The sequence below is a fragment of the Prionailurus bengalensis genome, chromosome C2, assembly GCF_016509475.1.
Source record: "Prionailurus bengalensis isolate Pbe53 chromosome C2, Fcat_Pben_1.1_paternal_pri, whole genome shotgun sequence".
Lineage (NCBI taxonomy): Eukaryota > Metazoa > Chordata > Mammalia > Carnivora > Felidae > Prionailurus > Prionailurus bengalensis.
In genome coordinates this window covers 126,039,678-126,056,812 of record NC_057350.1, presented here as the reverse complement: position 1 = coordinate 126,056,812, position 17,135 = coordinate 126,039,678, and the positions used below count along the sequence as shown (strand labels likewise).

The 17,135-nt window shown below is 47.5% G+C and overlaps 1 protein-coding gene and 1 long non-coding RNA gene across 6 annotated transcripts in view; one reads left to right on the top strand and one right to left on the bottom strand.

Moving 5' to 3' along the window:
* DZIP1L (DAZ interacting zinc finger protein 1 like) overlaps positions 1 to 11,730 on the bottom strand; it is a 44,253-nt gene extending 32,523 nt beyond the window's left edge. Inside the window, exons 1-3 of one of the 5 annotated variants that reach the window (XM_043595321.1) lie at positions 11,645 to 11,730; positions 8,178 to 8,443; positions 633 to 1,214 (exon numbers count right to left, since the gene is read on the bottom strand). In XM_043595321.1, the coding sequence (XP_043451256.1) occupies positions 633 to 1,133 (501 nt within the window). In that variant the 5' untranslated portion in view covers positions 1,134 to 1,214; positions 8,178 to 8,443; positions 11,645 to 11,730. Of the gene's footprint in view, positions 1 to 632; positions 5,177 to 8,177; positions 8,444 to 11,189; positions 11,440 to 11,644 lie in introns of those variants that run through there. The other 4 variants (XM_043595319.1, XM_043595318.1, XM_043595322.1 and 1 more) reach the window with 4 other exon arrangements.
* A 473-nt stretch (positions 11,731 to 12,203) lies between these two features.
* Positions 12,204 to 16,414, top strand: LOC122491946. The gene is made up of 2 exons (XR_006299489.1): positions 12,204 to 12,339; positions 15,620 to 16,414. It is a non-coding gene; the product is annotated as an uncharacterized LOC122491946 (long non-coding RNA).
* The last annotated feature ends 721 nt before the right edge of the window (positions 16,415 to 17,135 follow it).

Below are 17,135 nucleotides of genomic sequence, written 5' to 3'. Positions count from 1 at the left end.
GAACATGTCGGAATGGGCCTGGCAATACCAGTCCCTTGCTACACACCAATTCTACACACACACACACACACACACACACACCCCTCTTACACACACCTTTTCATATCACACTGCTACATGCACACACAAACCCTTCAAACATACGCTCCTGCCCTCCATAAATACATACACCTTTACACACATATACATCTTTCATTCATTCACACACACCATAAATACATCTTTATATACACACTTTCACACACAAGCACGTTACACACCACATACTCTATATACTGCATATCACACATATCATGCACAGATGTATGCTCCAAACATTCACACGTTAAGACACACATATTCACTCACACATCCTCCATATACATTCACACATGCACATCCTGTACATGCGCCCTCTCCACAAGCACACATATGCACACACATCCTTCATATACACACCTGCCACACATATGCAATCTACACACACACACACACACACACACACACACACTGTGTAGAACTTGATGAGACATCTCTAACATCTGCTTCTAACCTCAGTAAGCATGGCCCCCAGCAACCCCGGGGCCCAGGGCGGCGGAACTGCCCAAGGGGCCGGGCGACCTCCTATCTCCCACCCTGCAAAGACTCCTCACCGTGTGGTAGCCATGGACCCCCGTCTGCAGGAGCAGCTGCTGCAAGGTGCCGATCATCTTGCGACGCCGGCGGCTCTCCTCCCGCACGCCCTTGAGCTCGTCGGCCTGGCGACCCAGCTCCTGCTGGCCTCGCTGCTGCTGCCCCAGGCTGGCCTGCAGCCGGGCCTCAAGCTGGGCAACGCCGGCGCTCAGGCAATCCTGGCAGTGCAGCAGGTACTCAATGGTGAGCTGAGCCAAGCGCAGCACCTTGAGCAGCACCGGGTCCACGGGCTGCCCGCAGCGGCTGCACACCTCCCGGTCCAAATTGCAGAAGGTGACACCCATGATGTTCTCCTGCAGGGTGGCCACATCCAGCTCCCGTGCCACGCGGTCCACATCCAGGGCGCTGATGCGCCTCCAGTCCACACTCTCAGAGCGAGGCTGGAACTTGAAGGTAGGGAGTGGGTAGGCCCCAAAGGGAGGGCCACTGAGGCCCTCAGCAGTGGTAGCAGGGGACTGCATGGGCTGAGGAAGCCCCGGGCTGACCACTGAGGGAGGGTGCCACCAAGGCCACGGCAGCAGGCAGAGGAGCTGAGAGAAGGCCTGGAAAAGGAGAAAAGAGTCCAAGTTAGGCAAGATGCATGTGGCCACGCGTGCTACACACGTGGCCAGCAAGAGCCTAAGTGGGGTGAGGTGAGGGACGTGTGCAACAGCTGTAGTATGCCTGCATGCTCGGGCACGGCGAGAGAGGTGTAAGGCCAGGGTGTGGGCCTTATAATCACACAGATGTGGATTCAGATCACAGGTTCATATCCTGAAGCCTTCTGTGTCCACTGGGGAGCAGGGGGCCTACTTTGCAGGCTTGTGGTTAGGAATGAGGCATGGAGTGCCCCCTCCACCATGCCCCATACCGAAGTCCACTGCAAGAGTGCCTGCCGGAGGTCTTCGTCAAAGGGAGCCATCAAATGGCTAAGTGGTCCTTCTACAACCCAAAGTGATTTCAGGATAAAGTCCAATAACTTGCCGTGGGAGACAGAGCCGCCTAACTTCCCCCACATCCCGTCCTCCCTCCTGTAACTGCAAGATTGTAGCGGAACAGGAGTGGGCTACGTCTCCCAGTGGCCCCAGCTGCAAAGGGTGACCCTACAACTATGCTCTCTGGTGGGATATGAGCAAAATGATGGGGACACTTGATGTGGCAGCCATGTCTCTGCACACAGACTGTGCTCAATCCACCATGGTCTTTTTTTCAAACCTACTGGTTGAGAAAAGAGGCCCAATTTGTTGTCAAAAGACTCAGATTCTCCTCTGCACTCTCTAGGTAGTCACAGAAACTGTTCTCTCTAAGGAGTAAACTGATAGTAGCAATAGGGTTTTAAAAGGAAAATTCCACTACTAAGAATTATACTTGTATAAGATAAACTTATACAAGTGTGCAACGGTGCCTGTGCAAAAACCATCCTTGTTGTGTTGTTTGTAACAGCAAAGTACAAGAAAAAATATAAGAAAGTGAAGCACAAAGTACTAGAGGGGATACAAATGGTATCTCTATACAATGAAATACTATGCAGGTAATGATAAGAATAAGGCAACTATTGGGTGGCTCAGTCGGTTAAGCATCGGACTCTTGATGTCGGCTCAGATTATGATCTCACAGCTCGTGAAATTGAGGCCCATGTTGGGCTCTGCACTGTCAGTGCAGAGCCTTTTGGAATTCTGTCTCCCTCTCTTTCTGCCCCTCCCCTGCTCGCATGCACATTCTCTCTCTCAAAATAAATAAATAAACTTTAAAAAAAAAAGAATAAGGCTACTATTCATGCACTGATACAGAATGAGTGTGTGTGTATGTATATACACACACAGAGATATATCCCTATCTGCTTGAATGATAATTAATATAATCATATCTAATAATAATATGCAAAAATAAATATATGTATATCTCACATCTGCATCTACCTATATCTATTTGATATATCTATACCTGTATATTCTATACAGATGTATAGATATATCCCACATTAGAATGGTTGCCTATAAAGGAGGAAGGAAATGGGGTGTGAAACAGGGATAAATAAATAAATAGATGGAAAATGCATCAATAGGAAATGGATAGACAGGGAAGCCTTATACAGACCAATAATGGTAATGGTACATAAATAATATATATGCATGTACATACACATATATGAATGATTCAAAGTTGTTACTCATATATAATAATAATTAAATAAAATATACTAATTTATGATTCCTATATATGATTCATTATCTCCAACATTTTGTAAGCATAGACTATGGTATTTCCGTAAAAATAAACAATCTGTGAGCAATGGTTGTCTCTGGGAGTGGGAATGGAAGCTGAAGACTGATTTTCCACTTTCCACCTTTCGATACTATTCAAAGTTCTTTACTATCATCATCTATTACTTTTATAATTTTTATTTAAAAAATACAGTTTCTGGGTCGCCTGGGTGGCTCAGTTGGTTGGGCGTCCGACTTCGGCTCAGGTCAGGATCTCACCGTTTGTGAGTTCAAGCCCCGCATCGGGCTCTGTGCTGACAGCTCATAGCCTGGAGCCTGTTTCAGATTCTGTGTCTCCCTCTCTCTCTGCCCCTCCCCTGCTCACATTCTGTCTCTCTCTTCCTCAAAAATAAATAAACCTTAAAAAAAAAAACTTAAAAAAAAATACAATTTCTGCCATTGAACTTTGAATCTGACAGGGGCAACAAGAAGTACAGGTGACCCTATTTAATCAAGTTCTTTCTAGATGAGACTTTTCAGCACAAGAGAAAGTCACGAGAGAGGTCACTGACCTCATGAAGGAGAAAGGCCTTGAAGGAATGGTGGGGCTAGGCTTGCAAGGTGGGGAAGGCCTCCAGGAAAGACCCCTGACCTCCTGAGCCTTCACCTGAGAAAGACAGGGACAGGCGTGATGGCCTGCCCTACCTCCCCATAGGGTCCTTGAGAACTGGAGGAGGTGCAAGGCGAAGGCACTCAGTAACGTTCGGGCCCCGGAGTATCGAGGGCCAGCCTCTGTGCCACACACGACCTCTACATACAAATTTACAAACAGGTATCACTGTTCCCATTTTACAGACAGGAAACTGACGTCTGGAGAAGTTAGGAGTGTTGTCCCAGGTTAGGGGGCCAGAGCTGAAGTACGGTTGGAGGTGCATCTGGCTCCAAAGTGGACTCCGAACACTGATTCTTAAAGCTGTTTGTCCTAAAACTTCGCTTTGATCAGATCATGACCCCTTATGCCTCAAACTCCTTCATTCATTCACTCACCACCCTCCCTCATTCACAGCATGCCTAGTGGTGCCAGGCCTGGTGCCCAGCACTGGGGTTACCGAGGTATATTAACTACACATCCGCCCTCCACACAGGATCTCAGCGTGCCCCATGTTGCCACAGTACAATGTCCAAACCCCTCAGCCCGGCCTTGAAGACTGCTCACAGGCCGCCACTCACCCACCTTTTCCACTTTAACTCCCATGCTTCCCTTTCTCAGATACCCCTCCCCCAAATATACTCCAAAACCAAAACTATCCAGCCACGTGCACCCCCATCATGGCCATGAGAAGATCAGCTCATTTCTACTTAACATGTTGCACTACTTAAAATTAAAAAAAAAAAAAAAAGGAGACAGGAGACATGATACTTACCATGCTCAGCTCCAAGCTGCCGCTGTGTCACTGCAGCCCCAGAGACAATTGCCACAACAAGCTATGCCTCAGAGCAACAGCAGGTTACCAGGCATGCCGTGGGGTAACTGGACACCTGCTTCCTATCCTTCCCCAGACTGGGAGCTCACCTAGAGCTCACCATTTAACTATTTAAGCTTTAGCCTCAGAGGTTTGCCCACAGTCCTCTCTCTAAGATTAAGGCCAAGAATGCTCCACCAGCAACTCTCTCACTTCTCCCACCTTTTCGAATGTTTCTTCTAGCCTTTTCCTGGAACAGTTACTATCTTTTTCCCCTTCCTTTAACGTGGGGAAGAGTTGTGGGTGGGCAATGCCCTCGTGATACTCAGTTGTTCATTCACAACCCATCCCTCCTTGCACACTCTCCCAGAAGATGAGCTCACACATACCCACAGCGTCAGCTACCGAAGGCCTGCTTCAGGCTGAGCCTCAGCCACTCCCAAATCTCTTTCTTGCTGGCCCATCTCTCTCTTGGGACCTTTAGATCCAGCCTTCTAATACTGATATACCAGAAATTGCAAATCCAAACTCTCCTAGAGCCAGGAAGGTAGCATTAAATGCAGGAAATATAACAAATGATTCCCTACTCGAGTGTCCAAGATACAATTAGGCAGTGGTTCTCAAACTGGTCCCAACTAGTAGCAGCAGCAGCTGGGAACTTGTTAGAAATGCAAACCCCCAGATTTATTGATTCAGAACGACTGTACTAGGAAGTGTTGGGGATTGTGGCAAAATGGGGAGTGCACACCCTGTGTAAAAGGGGCAGCAGTTCAGTGGGGTGAGCAACCAACTCTTGATTTCAGCTCAGGCCATGATCCCAAGGTCATCAGATTGAGCCTCACATCAAGCTCTATGCTGAGCATGGAGCCTGCTTGAGATTCTCTCTCTCTCTCTCTCTCTCTCTCTCTCTCTCTGTCTCTCCAACCCCATCCCCACTTGTGCTCTCTCTCTCTCTCTAAAATAAAAAATAATAGGGGCGCCTGGGTGGCTCAGTCGGTTGAGCAGCCAACTTCGGCTCAGGTCACAATCTCACGATCCATGAGTTTGAGCCCCGCGTCGGGCTCTGTGCTGACAGCTTGGAGCCCGGAGCCCGTTTCAGATTCTGTGTCTCCCTCTCTCTCTGCCCCTCCCCTGTTCATGCTCTGTCTCTCTCTGTCTCAAACATAAATAAATGTTAAAAAAAAATTTTTTTTTATGAAATTTATTGACAAATTGGTTTCCATACAACACCCAGTGCTCATCCCAAAAGGTGCCCTCCTCAATACCCATCACCCACCCTCTCCTCCCTCCCACCCCCCATCAACCCTCAGTTTGTTCTCAGTTTTTAACAGTCTCTTATGCTTTGGCTCTCTCCCATTCTAACCTCTTTTTTTTTTTCCTTCCCCTCCCCCATGGGTTCCTGTTAAGTTTCTCAGGATCCACATAAGAGTGAAACCATATGGTATCTGTCTTTCTCTGTATGGCTTATTTCACTTAGCATCACACTCTCCAGTTCCATCCACGTTGCTACAAAAGGCCATATTTCATTTTTTCTCATTGCCATGTAATATTCCATTGTGTATATAAACCACAATTTCTTTATCCATTCATCAGTTGATGGACATTTAGGCTCTTTCCATAATTTGGCTATTGTTGAGAGTGCTGCTATGAACATTGGTGTACAAGTGGCCCTATGCATCAGTACTCCTGTATCCCTTGGATAAATTCCTAGCAGTGCTATTGCTGGGTCATAGGGTAGGTCTATTTTTAATTTTCTGAGGAACCTCCACACTGCTTTCCAGAACGGCTGCACCAATTTGCATTCCCACCAACAGTGCAAGAGGGTTCCCGTTTCTCCACATCCTCTCCAGCATCTATAGTCTCCTGATTTGTTCATTTTGGCCACTCTGACTGGCGTGAGGTGATACCTGAGTGTGGTTTTGATTTGTATTTCCCTGATAAGGAGCGACAAAAAAAATTTTTTTTAATAAAAAATAATAATAAAATAAAATCTTTTTTTTTTTAATTTTTTTTTTCAACGTTTATTTATTTTTGGGACAGAGAGAGACAGAGCATGAACGGGGGAGGGGCAGAGAGAGAGGGAGACACAGAATCGGAAAGAGGCTCCAGGCTCTGAGCCATCAGCCCAGAGCCCGACGCGGGGCTCGAACTCCCGGACCGCGAGATCGTGACCTGGCTGAAGTCGGACGCTTAACCGACTGTGCCACCCAGGCGCCCCAAAATAAAATCTTAAAAGGGGCAGCCATCACTGGGCTTCAGCCATATGGAAATGGATTTATGTGTCCCTCATTGGCTAATTCTAAATTCTAGTACCTAAAAAGATATTCAAAGACCTTTATGAACTGTTTTCAAACCAGCTTTCTAGCTGCATCTCCCACTTACAATATTACTTACTGTCCACACATTTATATCTCTGGCATATTTATTTATAGGCCCTGTTTTTAAGTGCTTTATAAAAAATAACTCATGTAGGGGCGCCTGGGTGGCTCAGTTGGTTAAGCATCCGGCTCTTAATTTTGGCTCAGGTCATGATTTCACAGTTCGTGAGATCGAGCCCCACGACAGGCTCTGCGCTAACAACGCAGAGCCTGCTTGGGATTCTCTCTCCCTCTCTCCCTGCCCCTCCCCTGCCTGTGCTTGCATATGTGCGCTCTCTCTCTCTCAAAATAAACAAGAATTTAAAAAAGAATAACCCCTGTAATCCTCAGGACAAGCCCTCAAGGGGGTACTAATATTATCCAAACCACAAAGAAGTAAAGAAGTTTGCCCCAGACACAAGAGGCAAGATCCAGACCTATGCAGCCTGGCTACAGAGTCTGACCTCTTAGCCACTATCATGCTGCCTATTGGTAGAGATGGACCTGCACCACATCCTCCTGCTCCCACTGCCCGTGAATGAACGCACGCTTCAAGGCTTTCCTCACACCTGACAGCCACCATAAATCCCTCCCAGGCTCACAGTCAGAACTCCCTGCCCCTCCCCCGGGCTCCCAGAGCAGGGTGTACACTCCTTTGGGCACCTGGCCACACTCCGGTCTGTACTGGTGTGGCTGTGCAAATCTGTCATCAACAAATGACTCCTGAGCCCCTATTAAGTGCCAGGCACCATGACTGGCATTCAGAGTTGATGGCGACCCAGGCAACAGTCCCTCTGTTGTTAATGAAACCAGTTAGCAGTTCTGGAAGTGTGTGCTCCACACAGTTATAAGGCTCACCATGCACTATCCCACTTAGTTCTCACTACAACCCAGGGTACAAATGAAGAAACTCAGAGGTGACCCAAGAGGGCAAAAGACTTTCCCACACTCATACAACTAGTAAATGACGGTGTCTGGCTCCAGAGTTCTCTAGAATGACAGAAAAATACACAAAAATTACCCTACAGACTGGTAAGTGCCAGGGTAGGAGCTAGGACAGGGTGCAGTGGGTGTACCAAGGAGAGGCCATACCAGGACATTCCTGTCTCCCTTCTCCTCCCCTTCTCCCCCAGCTATAAGGTCCCCCAGGGCTTATTCATATCTGTTGTATTCTAACCCCTAGCATATTACTTGTACTCCAGCTTGCTATTCACCTGAACAGAACTGTCAAAGTTTCTGTGTACCAGGCACTGTGCCAGCCTTGCTATTTCTACCCATCATACAACCTTGTATGTAGCTCTGATCTGCCTCATCTGACAAATGTAGAAACCGAGGCTCAGAAAAGCTAAAAGACCTGCCCCAACTCACTCAACTGCTAAAATCTGAAGCCAAAATTCGAATCAGATTCTGACTCCAAGGCTTTGGAGTTATGCCAAACTACCTCCCAATGATGATGATGATGATGGCACGTAGATTACTTCCCATCATGGAAATGACAGTACCTGAGATCTCTTGTCCAATCTCCGAGAACGGAAAGATTTTACAGGAAATCACAAGAGGACCAGTGCCGGAGACTCGAAATTTTCTCTGTATCTCCACAGAGCGTAGCTGAACACGACTCAACTCCACAGCTTGCGTCCAGATTGGGATGGCAGGAGACAAAGCCAAATAAGAGTGCTGCAGGTTACCTGGAAACCACACACCCCCCACAGGCAGGAACACAGTGCTTTCTCCAGACTGAGTTATCAGCAGACAGCTGTCCCCACATCTGGAAATAGAAACACAAGGCAGAAATGACTTGCTGTCATTACGAAATCTGAAGCCATGTTAACCGTCTCTAGATGTTTTGATGGGGTCCCAGGAAACTTCCAATCCTAGATCAATGCCATGCATTAGTGGACCCCAAAGAATGCTATTTATGCTAACATTCCAAGGTTGCTTCATTACTGAAGAGATGGTTTCTACCTGGGGCAATCCCACAGCCAAGAAAGAAAGCTTTCTTGCCTTGCACACCCACCGTGATGAGGTGCTCACCACCTCACGAGGCAGCCATCCCACGGAGGAACAACTCCTGAAGACTTTACGGTTCTTCTGAAACCTGCCCACCTATAATCTGTCAAAGATAACTTGCACAAAATCAATCAAATGGCTGATTCTAATACAAATTGACAGCTAACTATACCACTGCCGCTGCCACCTTACTGTCTCTTCTGCTCCTTCAAGAACGCAGCCAAGAGCAGCTGTTAGAGTCAAGGTGCCCTGGCTCCTGAGCCACCTTCAGCAGTACACGCCCTGGGAAGCCCAGGCATGTCATTAGTGCTCACTGTTATGGCTGCCAAGGAAACCCTCACACAGTTTGCAAACAAGCTATGCTCACATCAAAGACGAGGGAGCCCTGGGGATCCCAAAGGAGATGAGAGTGACTCAAGAGCTCTTCTAGAACATTATCATTACAGATCTTAGCCTTATTCCCTGATTCTGTTGTTTTCTAAAGAAAGGTGTACCTTTCCCACTCCCTCTTGCCCTTCCTGGGGTCTGCACCCACTCCCAGAACCAACAAGTAGCGAACCGCTCTCTCCCTTACAGCTGGCTTCCATTCCCAGGAACTTTAAGGAGGTAGTTTTCTATCTTTATTCTTTTTTTTTTTTTTTTTTTTTTTTGGGTCAGAGAGAGACAGAGCATGAACGGGGGAGGGGCAGAGAGAGAGGGAGACACAGAATTGGAAACAGGCTCCAGGCTCTGAGCCATCAGCCCAGAGCCTGACGCGGGGCTCGAACTCATGGACCGCAAGATCGTGACCTGGCTGAAGTCGGACACTTAACCGACTGCGCCACCCAGGCGCCCCTATCTTTATTCTTTAGTGTAGTTGACACACAATGTTACACATTTGTTTCAAGTGTACAACCTAGTGATTTGACAAGTTTATCCATTATGTTATGTTCACAAACATAGCATACACAGTAGCTACATACAAACAGAGTAGCTACTACCTGTCCCATTCCATCTACTACAGTATCACTGACTGTATCCCTAATGCTCTGCTTTTTATTCTGTTGACTTACTCCATAACTGGAAGCCTGTATTTTCCTCTAAGGAGGCATTTTTAAAAAACGGCACCAATAGTTTTGTCAAAAATATGGGTGGCTCAGTCACTTAACTGTCGGACTTAAGCTCAGGTCATGATCTCGAGGTTCATGAGTTCCAGCCCCGCATCAGGCTCTCTGCTGACAGCTCAGAGCCTGGAGCCTGCTTTGGATTCCGTGACTCCCTTTCTCTCTGCCTCTACCCCGCGCTCTCTCTCTCTCTCTCTCTCTCTCTCTCAAATAAATAAACATGAAAAAAATTTTAATAAAATAAAAATTGGGGGAAGGGCTTTGACTGGCCTTGCTTAGGAGTATTTTAGGGAGGAAGACTACAAACCGACATGACCTATCTTCCTAGGTACAGAATTGTCAAAACTCACTACTGCTTTTCACATCTAAAAGAATACCAGTGTAGAATATACTGACGCTTTCTTTCCCATGGAGCCCCCACAGAAACCCCCCCTAGAGGCGCAAGGCCTAGGTACAGCTGGCATTGCAGGTAGTCAACCCTGCTAACCAGGACTGGCCGTTTACGAAAGGGGCCTGCCAGGGGTTTCGGAACAGCCCACCAAGTTGCCCCCTTCCCTGCTCCTGTCAGTGTCCACTGAGCCACAGGCCTTTTGACCAAACCCCAGCTCTGTGGCAGAAGCCAGTTATATTCCACAAAGGAATTCAGGCTTCTGTTCCCAACCTGAAGCATATACCTCTGTGGGACCATTTTATCAAGTTGGACAGTATCCAAAAGTATCTCCACATGAGGAAGATGTCTCTAGACCCCTGGTGCTGACAGAGACAGGAAAAAAAAAAAGACTGTTTATCAACCACTTGACTGTAGGACTGGCCTTCTGTAAGTGGGGTTGTTTTCACTGGCCAGTCCTCAGCTCCAGGGGGACAGAAGGAAGTGATGAGGGACCCTGACAGAGGAGGGAGACCACCCACTCTGTCTGCAGATGAAAAGTGTGAGAGGCCACAGTGAAAGCACCTCATTCACCAGGCTTCTCTTCCAAGTGCTGTGCTGTTAGAAATCAAATTCCGTGAACAATGGAGGGGCAGGTAGGGGCCGGGCCCTTAGGGTGCTGGCTGAAGGCCAGCCCTTGTCCAAGCCCTCCAGACCCCCTTCTGGATCCTCATTCCGTCCTGTACAAAGCAAGTCTCCCCTGGACTTCATCTGCATCGACTTCAAAAGGAAAATACCATTGTGCTGCCTCCTGCTAAACTCCAGCCCCAGAGCGCAAGAGGGACAAACCAAGATGCCAATGTGTTTGTTTTTAAATCACCTCATTATCAAAAGATCCCCTTTTACCTGCAGAACTCAGAGCATCAAGCCCCCCAAACCATTTTACTTTTTTCAAAAAGTAAGCATCCAAGTCTGTCCACCCAGGGAAGCCCAATCCTGGGGGTGCAGTCACTCCTGCTTCCCTCCCGGGGTACCTCGGTCCAGGGCAGGCCGAGAGAGCTGGATTTGGGGGCCCACGCGGGGAGCAGGAAGCGGCGGTCCAGAGCCCCAGCTCCGCCGGCTGGTCCCCTGCGGGGCGTCGCTAATGTTTAACCTCCGGCAGCCCGCGGCATCCACAGCTCGGACGGCGAGGGCGCTCCCCACCCGCACCCCTCCCGAGCCGAATTCCTGCCATAGTTTTCCCACGCAGCCCCGCTCTCCTGGGGGCCGCCGGAGCCGGCGGAGCCGGCAGAGGTCCGGAGGTGCGGGCTCCCCAGCTCGGCCCCGGCCCCGGCCCCGCCTCCCGGCTCGCTCCACCGCCCCGACCTCCCGGGGGCCGTTCCCGGAACGCTCGCCGCCGCGCTGGCCGGGGATGCTCCCCCAGCGTCGTGGAGCCCGGACGCCCTCCCCGGCGGGCACCGAACCGGCCGCCCACCCCCGTGCAGCCGACCTGCGGGCCCGCGGGCGACAGAGCCTTCCGCACCAGCAGCCGGAGGCCCCCGGGTCTCCGACGCCTCGCGCTCTCGAGACTGCCTCCCCACCCCACCCAGACAGGGGTGGAGCTTCTCCCATCCGCCTCCCCCCGGGACGAGCTATTTTTAGGTTGTTACGGAGAAGGGAAGGAGGGAATGCCACGTTTAATCCGTTGCGAAAATCCAGGATCCAAGAGAAAGGCTCCCAGGCCTTCCTGAGAGGGCGGCCGCGTGGAGCCCAGGGAGGCTGGACGTGCTCCGGTCTACACAGCCACCCCCCCACACACACCACCACCACCACCACCACCACCAACAACAACAACAAAGGCTGTTCTGCTGAAAAGCCGGAGCAGTTGCAGAGCTAGTCCGTATGGCGAGCAACCCACAACCCCCAACCTTCTAGCTTGTCCTGTGGATCTGCCTCTGAAACCCAGGACCCAAGAACTCTTTCTCCCCTGATATGGTCCCCGATCCCTAGCCAGTCATTGCTTTACTGAGACTCAGATTTCTGGCTTTTTTTTTTTTTTAAAAGGTCTTCCTCCCGTTCCAGTCTCAATCTGCAAACGTGTATGGCAACAAGTGTTGGCAAGGATGTGACAAATTGGAGCCGCTACCCCTCCTTTCATCGCTGGTGGGAATATAAAATGGTACAGCTGCTGTGAAAAAGAGAATGGTGAGTCCTCAAAGAATTGAAAATAAAATTAGCATGTGATCTGACGATTCCATTTCTGGGTAAATACTCAAAAGAATTAAAACAGGGACTGGGGCGCCTGGGTGGCGCAGTCGGTTAAGCGTCCGACTTCAGCCAGGTCACTATCTCGAGGTCCGTGAGTTCGAGCCCCGCGTCAGGCTCTGGGCTGATGGCTCGGAGCCTGGAGCCTGTTTCCAATTCTGTGTCTCCCTCTCTCTCTCTGCCCCTCCCCCGTTCATGCTCTGTCTCTCTCTGTCCCAAAACAAAAAACAAAAAACAAAAAAAAACGTTGAAAGAATTAAAACAGGGACTAAAACAGATACTTGTACGTTCCTGTTCATAACAGCATTACTCACAACAGCCGAAAGGTGTAAACAACTTGTGTCCGTTAACATATAAATGGATGAACAAAATGTAGTACATACATACAATGAACTGTTATTCAGTCTTAAAACATAATGAAGGACTGACACATGCCCCACTATGAATAAACCTTGGAAATACTACGGTAGGTGAGATAAACCAGATGCAAAAGGAGAAATGTTATATAATTCCACTTATACAAGGTAACTAGAATAGTCAAATTCATAGAGCTATTCCAGAAAGTAGAATAGTGGTTACCAGGGGCTGGGGCGGGGGTTGTAGGGAATAGGGAGTTGTTGTTCAACGGGTACAGTTTCAATTTGGAATGATGGAGAAGTTCTAGAGATGGATGGTGGGGTTGGTTGAATGTACTTAACGCCACTGAATTGTACATTTGACAATGGTTAAAAGGGTAGATTTTATGGCATCTATATATTTTACCACAATTTTTTAAATGGAAAAAAAGAACTGGCCGGCCAGGACCAGGACCCAGTAGGGATGTCTGTAAGCCATCTACTCTGATGGGGAATCTTGTTCCTCCTCTTCCTCTTGGCCAGGGCACACTTTTCACTCCAGGAGTTCCTGCCACCTACTAGAGGGGAGACAAAGACACAGGCTTTAGGGTCAAAGACACAACAACATCCTAGAAGAAAGCACAGGCAATAATTTCTCTGACATCAGCTGTAGCAGCATTTTCTAGGTATGTCTCCTGTGGCAAGGGAAACAAAAGAAAAAATAAGCTATTGGGACTATGTCAAAATAAAAATCTTCACAGTGAGAGAAACAATCAACAAAACTAAAAGGCAACCTACCGAATAGAAGATATTTGCAAATGATGTATTCAATAAAGAGTTAGTATCCACAATATATAAAGAGCTGATAAAACTCAACACACAGACAAATAAATCAACCAATTAAAAAATGGGCAGGGGACAACTGGGTGGCTCAGTCTGTTGAGTGTCCAGCTTTGGCTCAGGTCATGATCTCACGGTTCGTGAGTTCAAGCCCTGCATCCAGCTCTCCGCTGCCAGTGCACAGCCCACTTTAGATCCTCTGTCTCCCTCTCTCTCTGCCCCTTGCCCGCGTTGTCTCTCTCTCTCAAAAATAAATAAACGTTTAAAGATTTTTAAAAAATCATAAAAATATAAAAAACAACAGGTGGCATAACAATTCTTTTAAAAAATGGGCAGAAAACATCAACAGACATTTCTCCAAAGAAGACATACAGATAGGCAACAGACACATCAAAAGATGCTCAATGTCACTTACCATCAGGGAAATGCAAAGCAAAACTACAAAGAGATACCATTTCACACCTGTCCAAATGGCTAAAATCAAACACACAAAAAACAAGTGTTGGTGAGGATATGGAGAAAAAAGGAACCCTTGTGCACTGTTGGTGGGAATGCAAACTGGTACAGCCACTCTGGAAAACCGTATGGAGTTTCTTCAAAAAGTTAAAAGTAGAACTACCCTATGATCCAGTAATCACACTACTGGGTATTTACCCAAAAAAAAAAAAAAATACAAAAACACTAATTCAAAGGGATTTATGCACCTCTGTGTTTATTGCAGCATTATTTACAAAAGCCAAATTATGGAAGCAGCCCAAATGCCATCAACAGATGAATGGATAGAGAAGAGGTGATGGACACACGCAAATACACACAAATACACACACACACACACACACACACACACACGCAATGGAATATCACTCAGCCATTAAAAAAGAATGAAATCTTGCCATTTACAACAACAAGGATGGAGCTAGGGAGAATAATGACAAGCAAAATAAGTCAGAGAAAGAAAAATACCATATGATTTCACTCATATGTGGAATTTAAGAAACAAAACAAACTGGGGCACCTGGGTGTCTCTTGGTTAAGCATCATACTTCTGACTTCGTCTCAGGTCATGATCTCACGGTTCGTGAGTTCGAGCCCCATGTCAGGCTCACTGCTATCAGCATGGAGCCTGCTTTGGATCCTCTGTCCCCCCCTCTCTCTGCCCCTCCCCCTGCTCATGCTCTCTCTCTCTCTCTCTCTCAAAAAAAAGAAAGAAACATTAAAAAGATAAGCATAGGACACCCTGTAAAAAATGAGAAACAAAACAAATAAGCAAAGGAAAAAAGAGAGAGAGAGAGAAAGGCAAACCAAGAAACAGACTGTTAACTATATAGAACAAGCTGATGGTTACCAGAGAGGAGAGGATAGGGGATGGGTGAAATAGGTGATGAGGATTAGGGAATGCACTTGTGATGAGCACTGGGTGATGTATGGAATTTTTGGATCACTATATTGTACACCTGAAACTAATATAACATTGTGTGTTAACTATACTGGAATTAAACATTTTAAATGATGCATTTACATTTCCACATTCCCAAACTATGTAACCCTGGAAAAGTCACTTAACCCTTCTGTAAAATGGGAAAAATAAACTCTGTCTAGCAGGGTCATTATGAGAACCAAATTAGCTAAGCCATCTCTAGGCTTAGCCCAGGGCCTTGCAGTCAGTGATGTGCCCTCTAGAGTTCATACAAATCTGAAATCTGTGGGGGCTTGGAAAATTTGTTTCTCAGTTCTCTTCCCACTGGATCCCTGAAGTATGCAGAAAGGAGCTCTGGCGGTACCCGTGTGTGTTTGTATGTGTCATTTACACCAGCCTCAATTCCCCTTTGTGTAACTGGGGTACCCTCCTTTGCAGGGTTGTTGTGAGAAAGTGAACTTGACATACAGCCTCATCTACCTTGTCAGTAATTCCAAAAGCTAAAACTGTCTTTGGCTGACCAAGACTTCCCACACGTGGAACCTTCACATCCTTCCCCTACTGGGCCACATTTCAACATTCGATACAGCCAAGAGTTAGTGAGTGCCTTCTATGTGCTCTATTTTAGGTTCCGAAGAATACCAAGAGGGTGGGTCCTGAATACCTGCAGTTCTCATCTGGCCCCATAGCCTCTCACCCCTTCCTCAGGCCAGTGACAGACACCCGCTCTCTGACTCAGCACAGACACCGTCACAACTGGTCTCCTTCCTACACTTAGGGATGTGACAGGAGGCAGTGGAACCAACTGCTGATTGAAGGTGGACTTTAGACCCTAGGCAGCCCACCATGGGAGTGCTCTCTGCTGTCAACTGTTGGCATCACACCTCAGAAGCCAGCTCCAGAGCCAGCTCTAGCTTCCAGAAGGGCATCTGAGGTGTATGGGACAGATCTCCCAATGCCCGGATGCTGGCCGCAAATGCTAACTGAGGTAATCGTAGGTCAAAAGTATGTTGTTGGGTTTTCACAGTGGTGATGGATGGATTGACAGGTATATAGTCAAAATGAGATTTTACATAAAAATCTGGTTTGCTGATTTCTTTTGAAAAATCTGAGGACCTTGCAACAAGTGGCCTGCACTCTGACATGTCAAGAACTGGCTGAAGCTTGGGCTTCAAACCTTTTCCTTGGGCACAAATTATACTCTAGCACATTCCCTGAAAAAATCACCTTAAAGGTGATAGATGCACTTACAAAAGAGATCGCCTGTCTCAGGAAAAAAAAATTGTTCTTTCCTGCAAAATGAAAAATGCAGCATCAGTCTAACCAGGACCCTCTGTGCGTCTAGAAACAAACCCAAGGCATGGCAAGCTGGGAGAAACTGAAAAAAATTACACTAAAATAATAAAAATGTTTGTGTCCTTAATATACAAAGGGTGGTTATAAATCAATAAGAAATAGAAAGGGGTGCCTGGGTGGCTCAGTAGGTTAAGCGTCCAACTTTGGCTCAGATCATGATCTCACAGTTCGTGGGTTCGAGCCCTGGGTTGGACTCTGGGCTGACAGCTCAGAGCCTGGAGTCTGCTTCAGACTCTGTGTCTCCCTCTCTCTCTGCTCCTCTCCTGCCTTTCTCTCTCTCAAAAATAAATAGATTGGGGTTCCTGGGTGGCTCAGTTGGCTAACCATCCGACTTCAGCTCAGGTCATGATCTCACGGTTCATGGGTTCGAGTCCCATGTTGGGCTCTGTGCTGACAGCTCGCCTGGAGCCTGCTTCAGATTATGTGTCTCCCTCCCCCACTCATTCTCTCTCTGTCTCTGTCTCTGTCTCTCTCTCTCTCTCTCTCTCTCTCTCATAAATGAATAAATGTTAAAAAACATTCATATGTTGAAATCCTAACCCTCAATGTGATGATATTAGAAAGTGGGGCCTTTGGGAGGTAATTAGGTCATGAGGGTGAAGCCCTCATGAGTGGGATTAGTTTCTCTATAAAAAGGACCCCAGAGAGCTCCCTTGACCCCTTCCCCTATACGAGAATTCTACAAGAAAAGTGCCCTCTGCCACCAGAAGAGGATCCTTACTAGAACCTGACTGTGCTGGCACCCTAATCTTGGACTACCAGCCTCCAGAACTGTGAAAAATAAATTT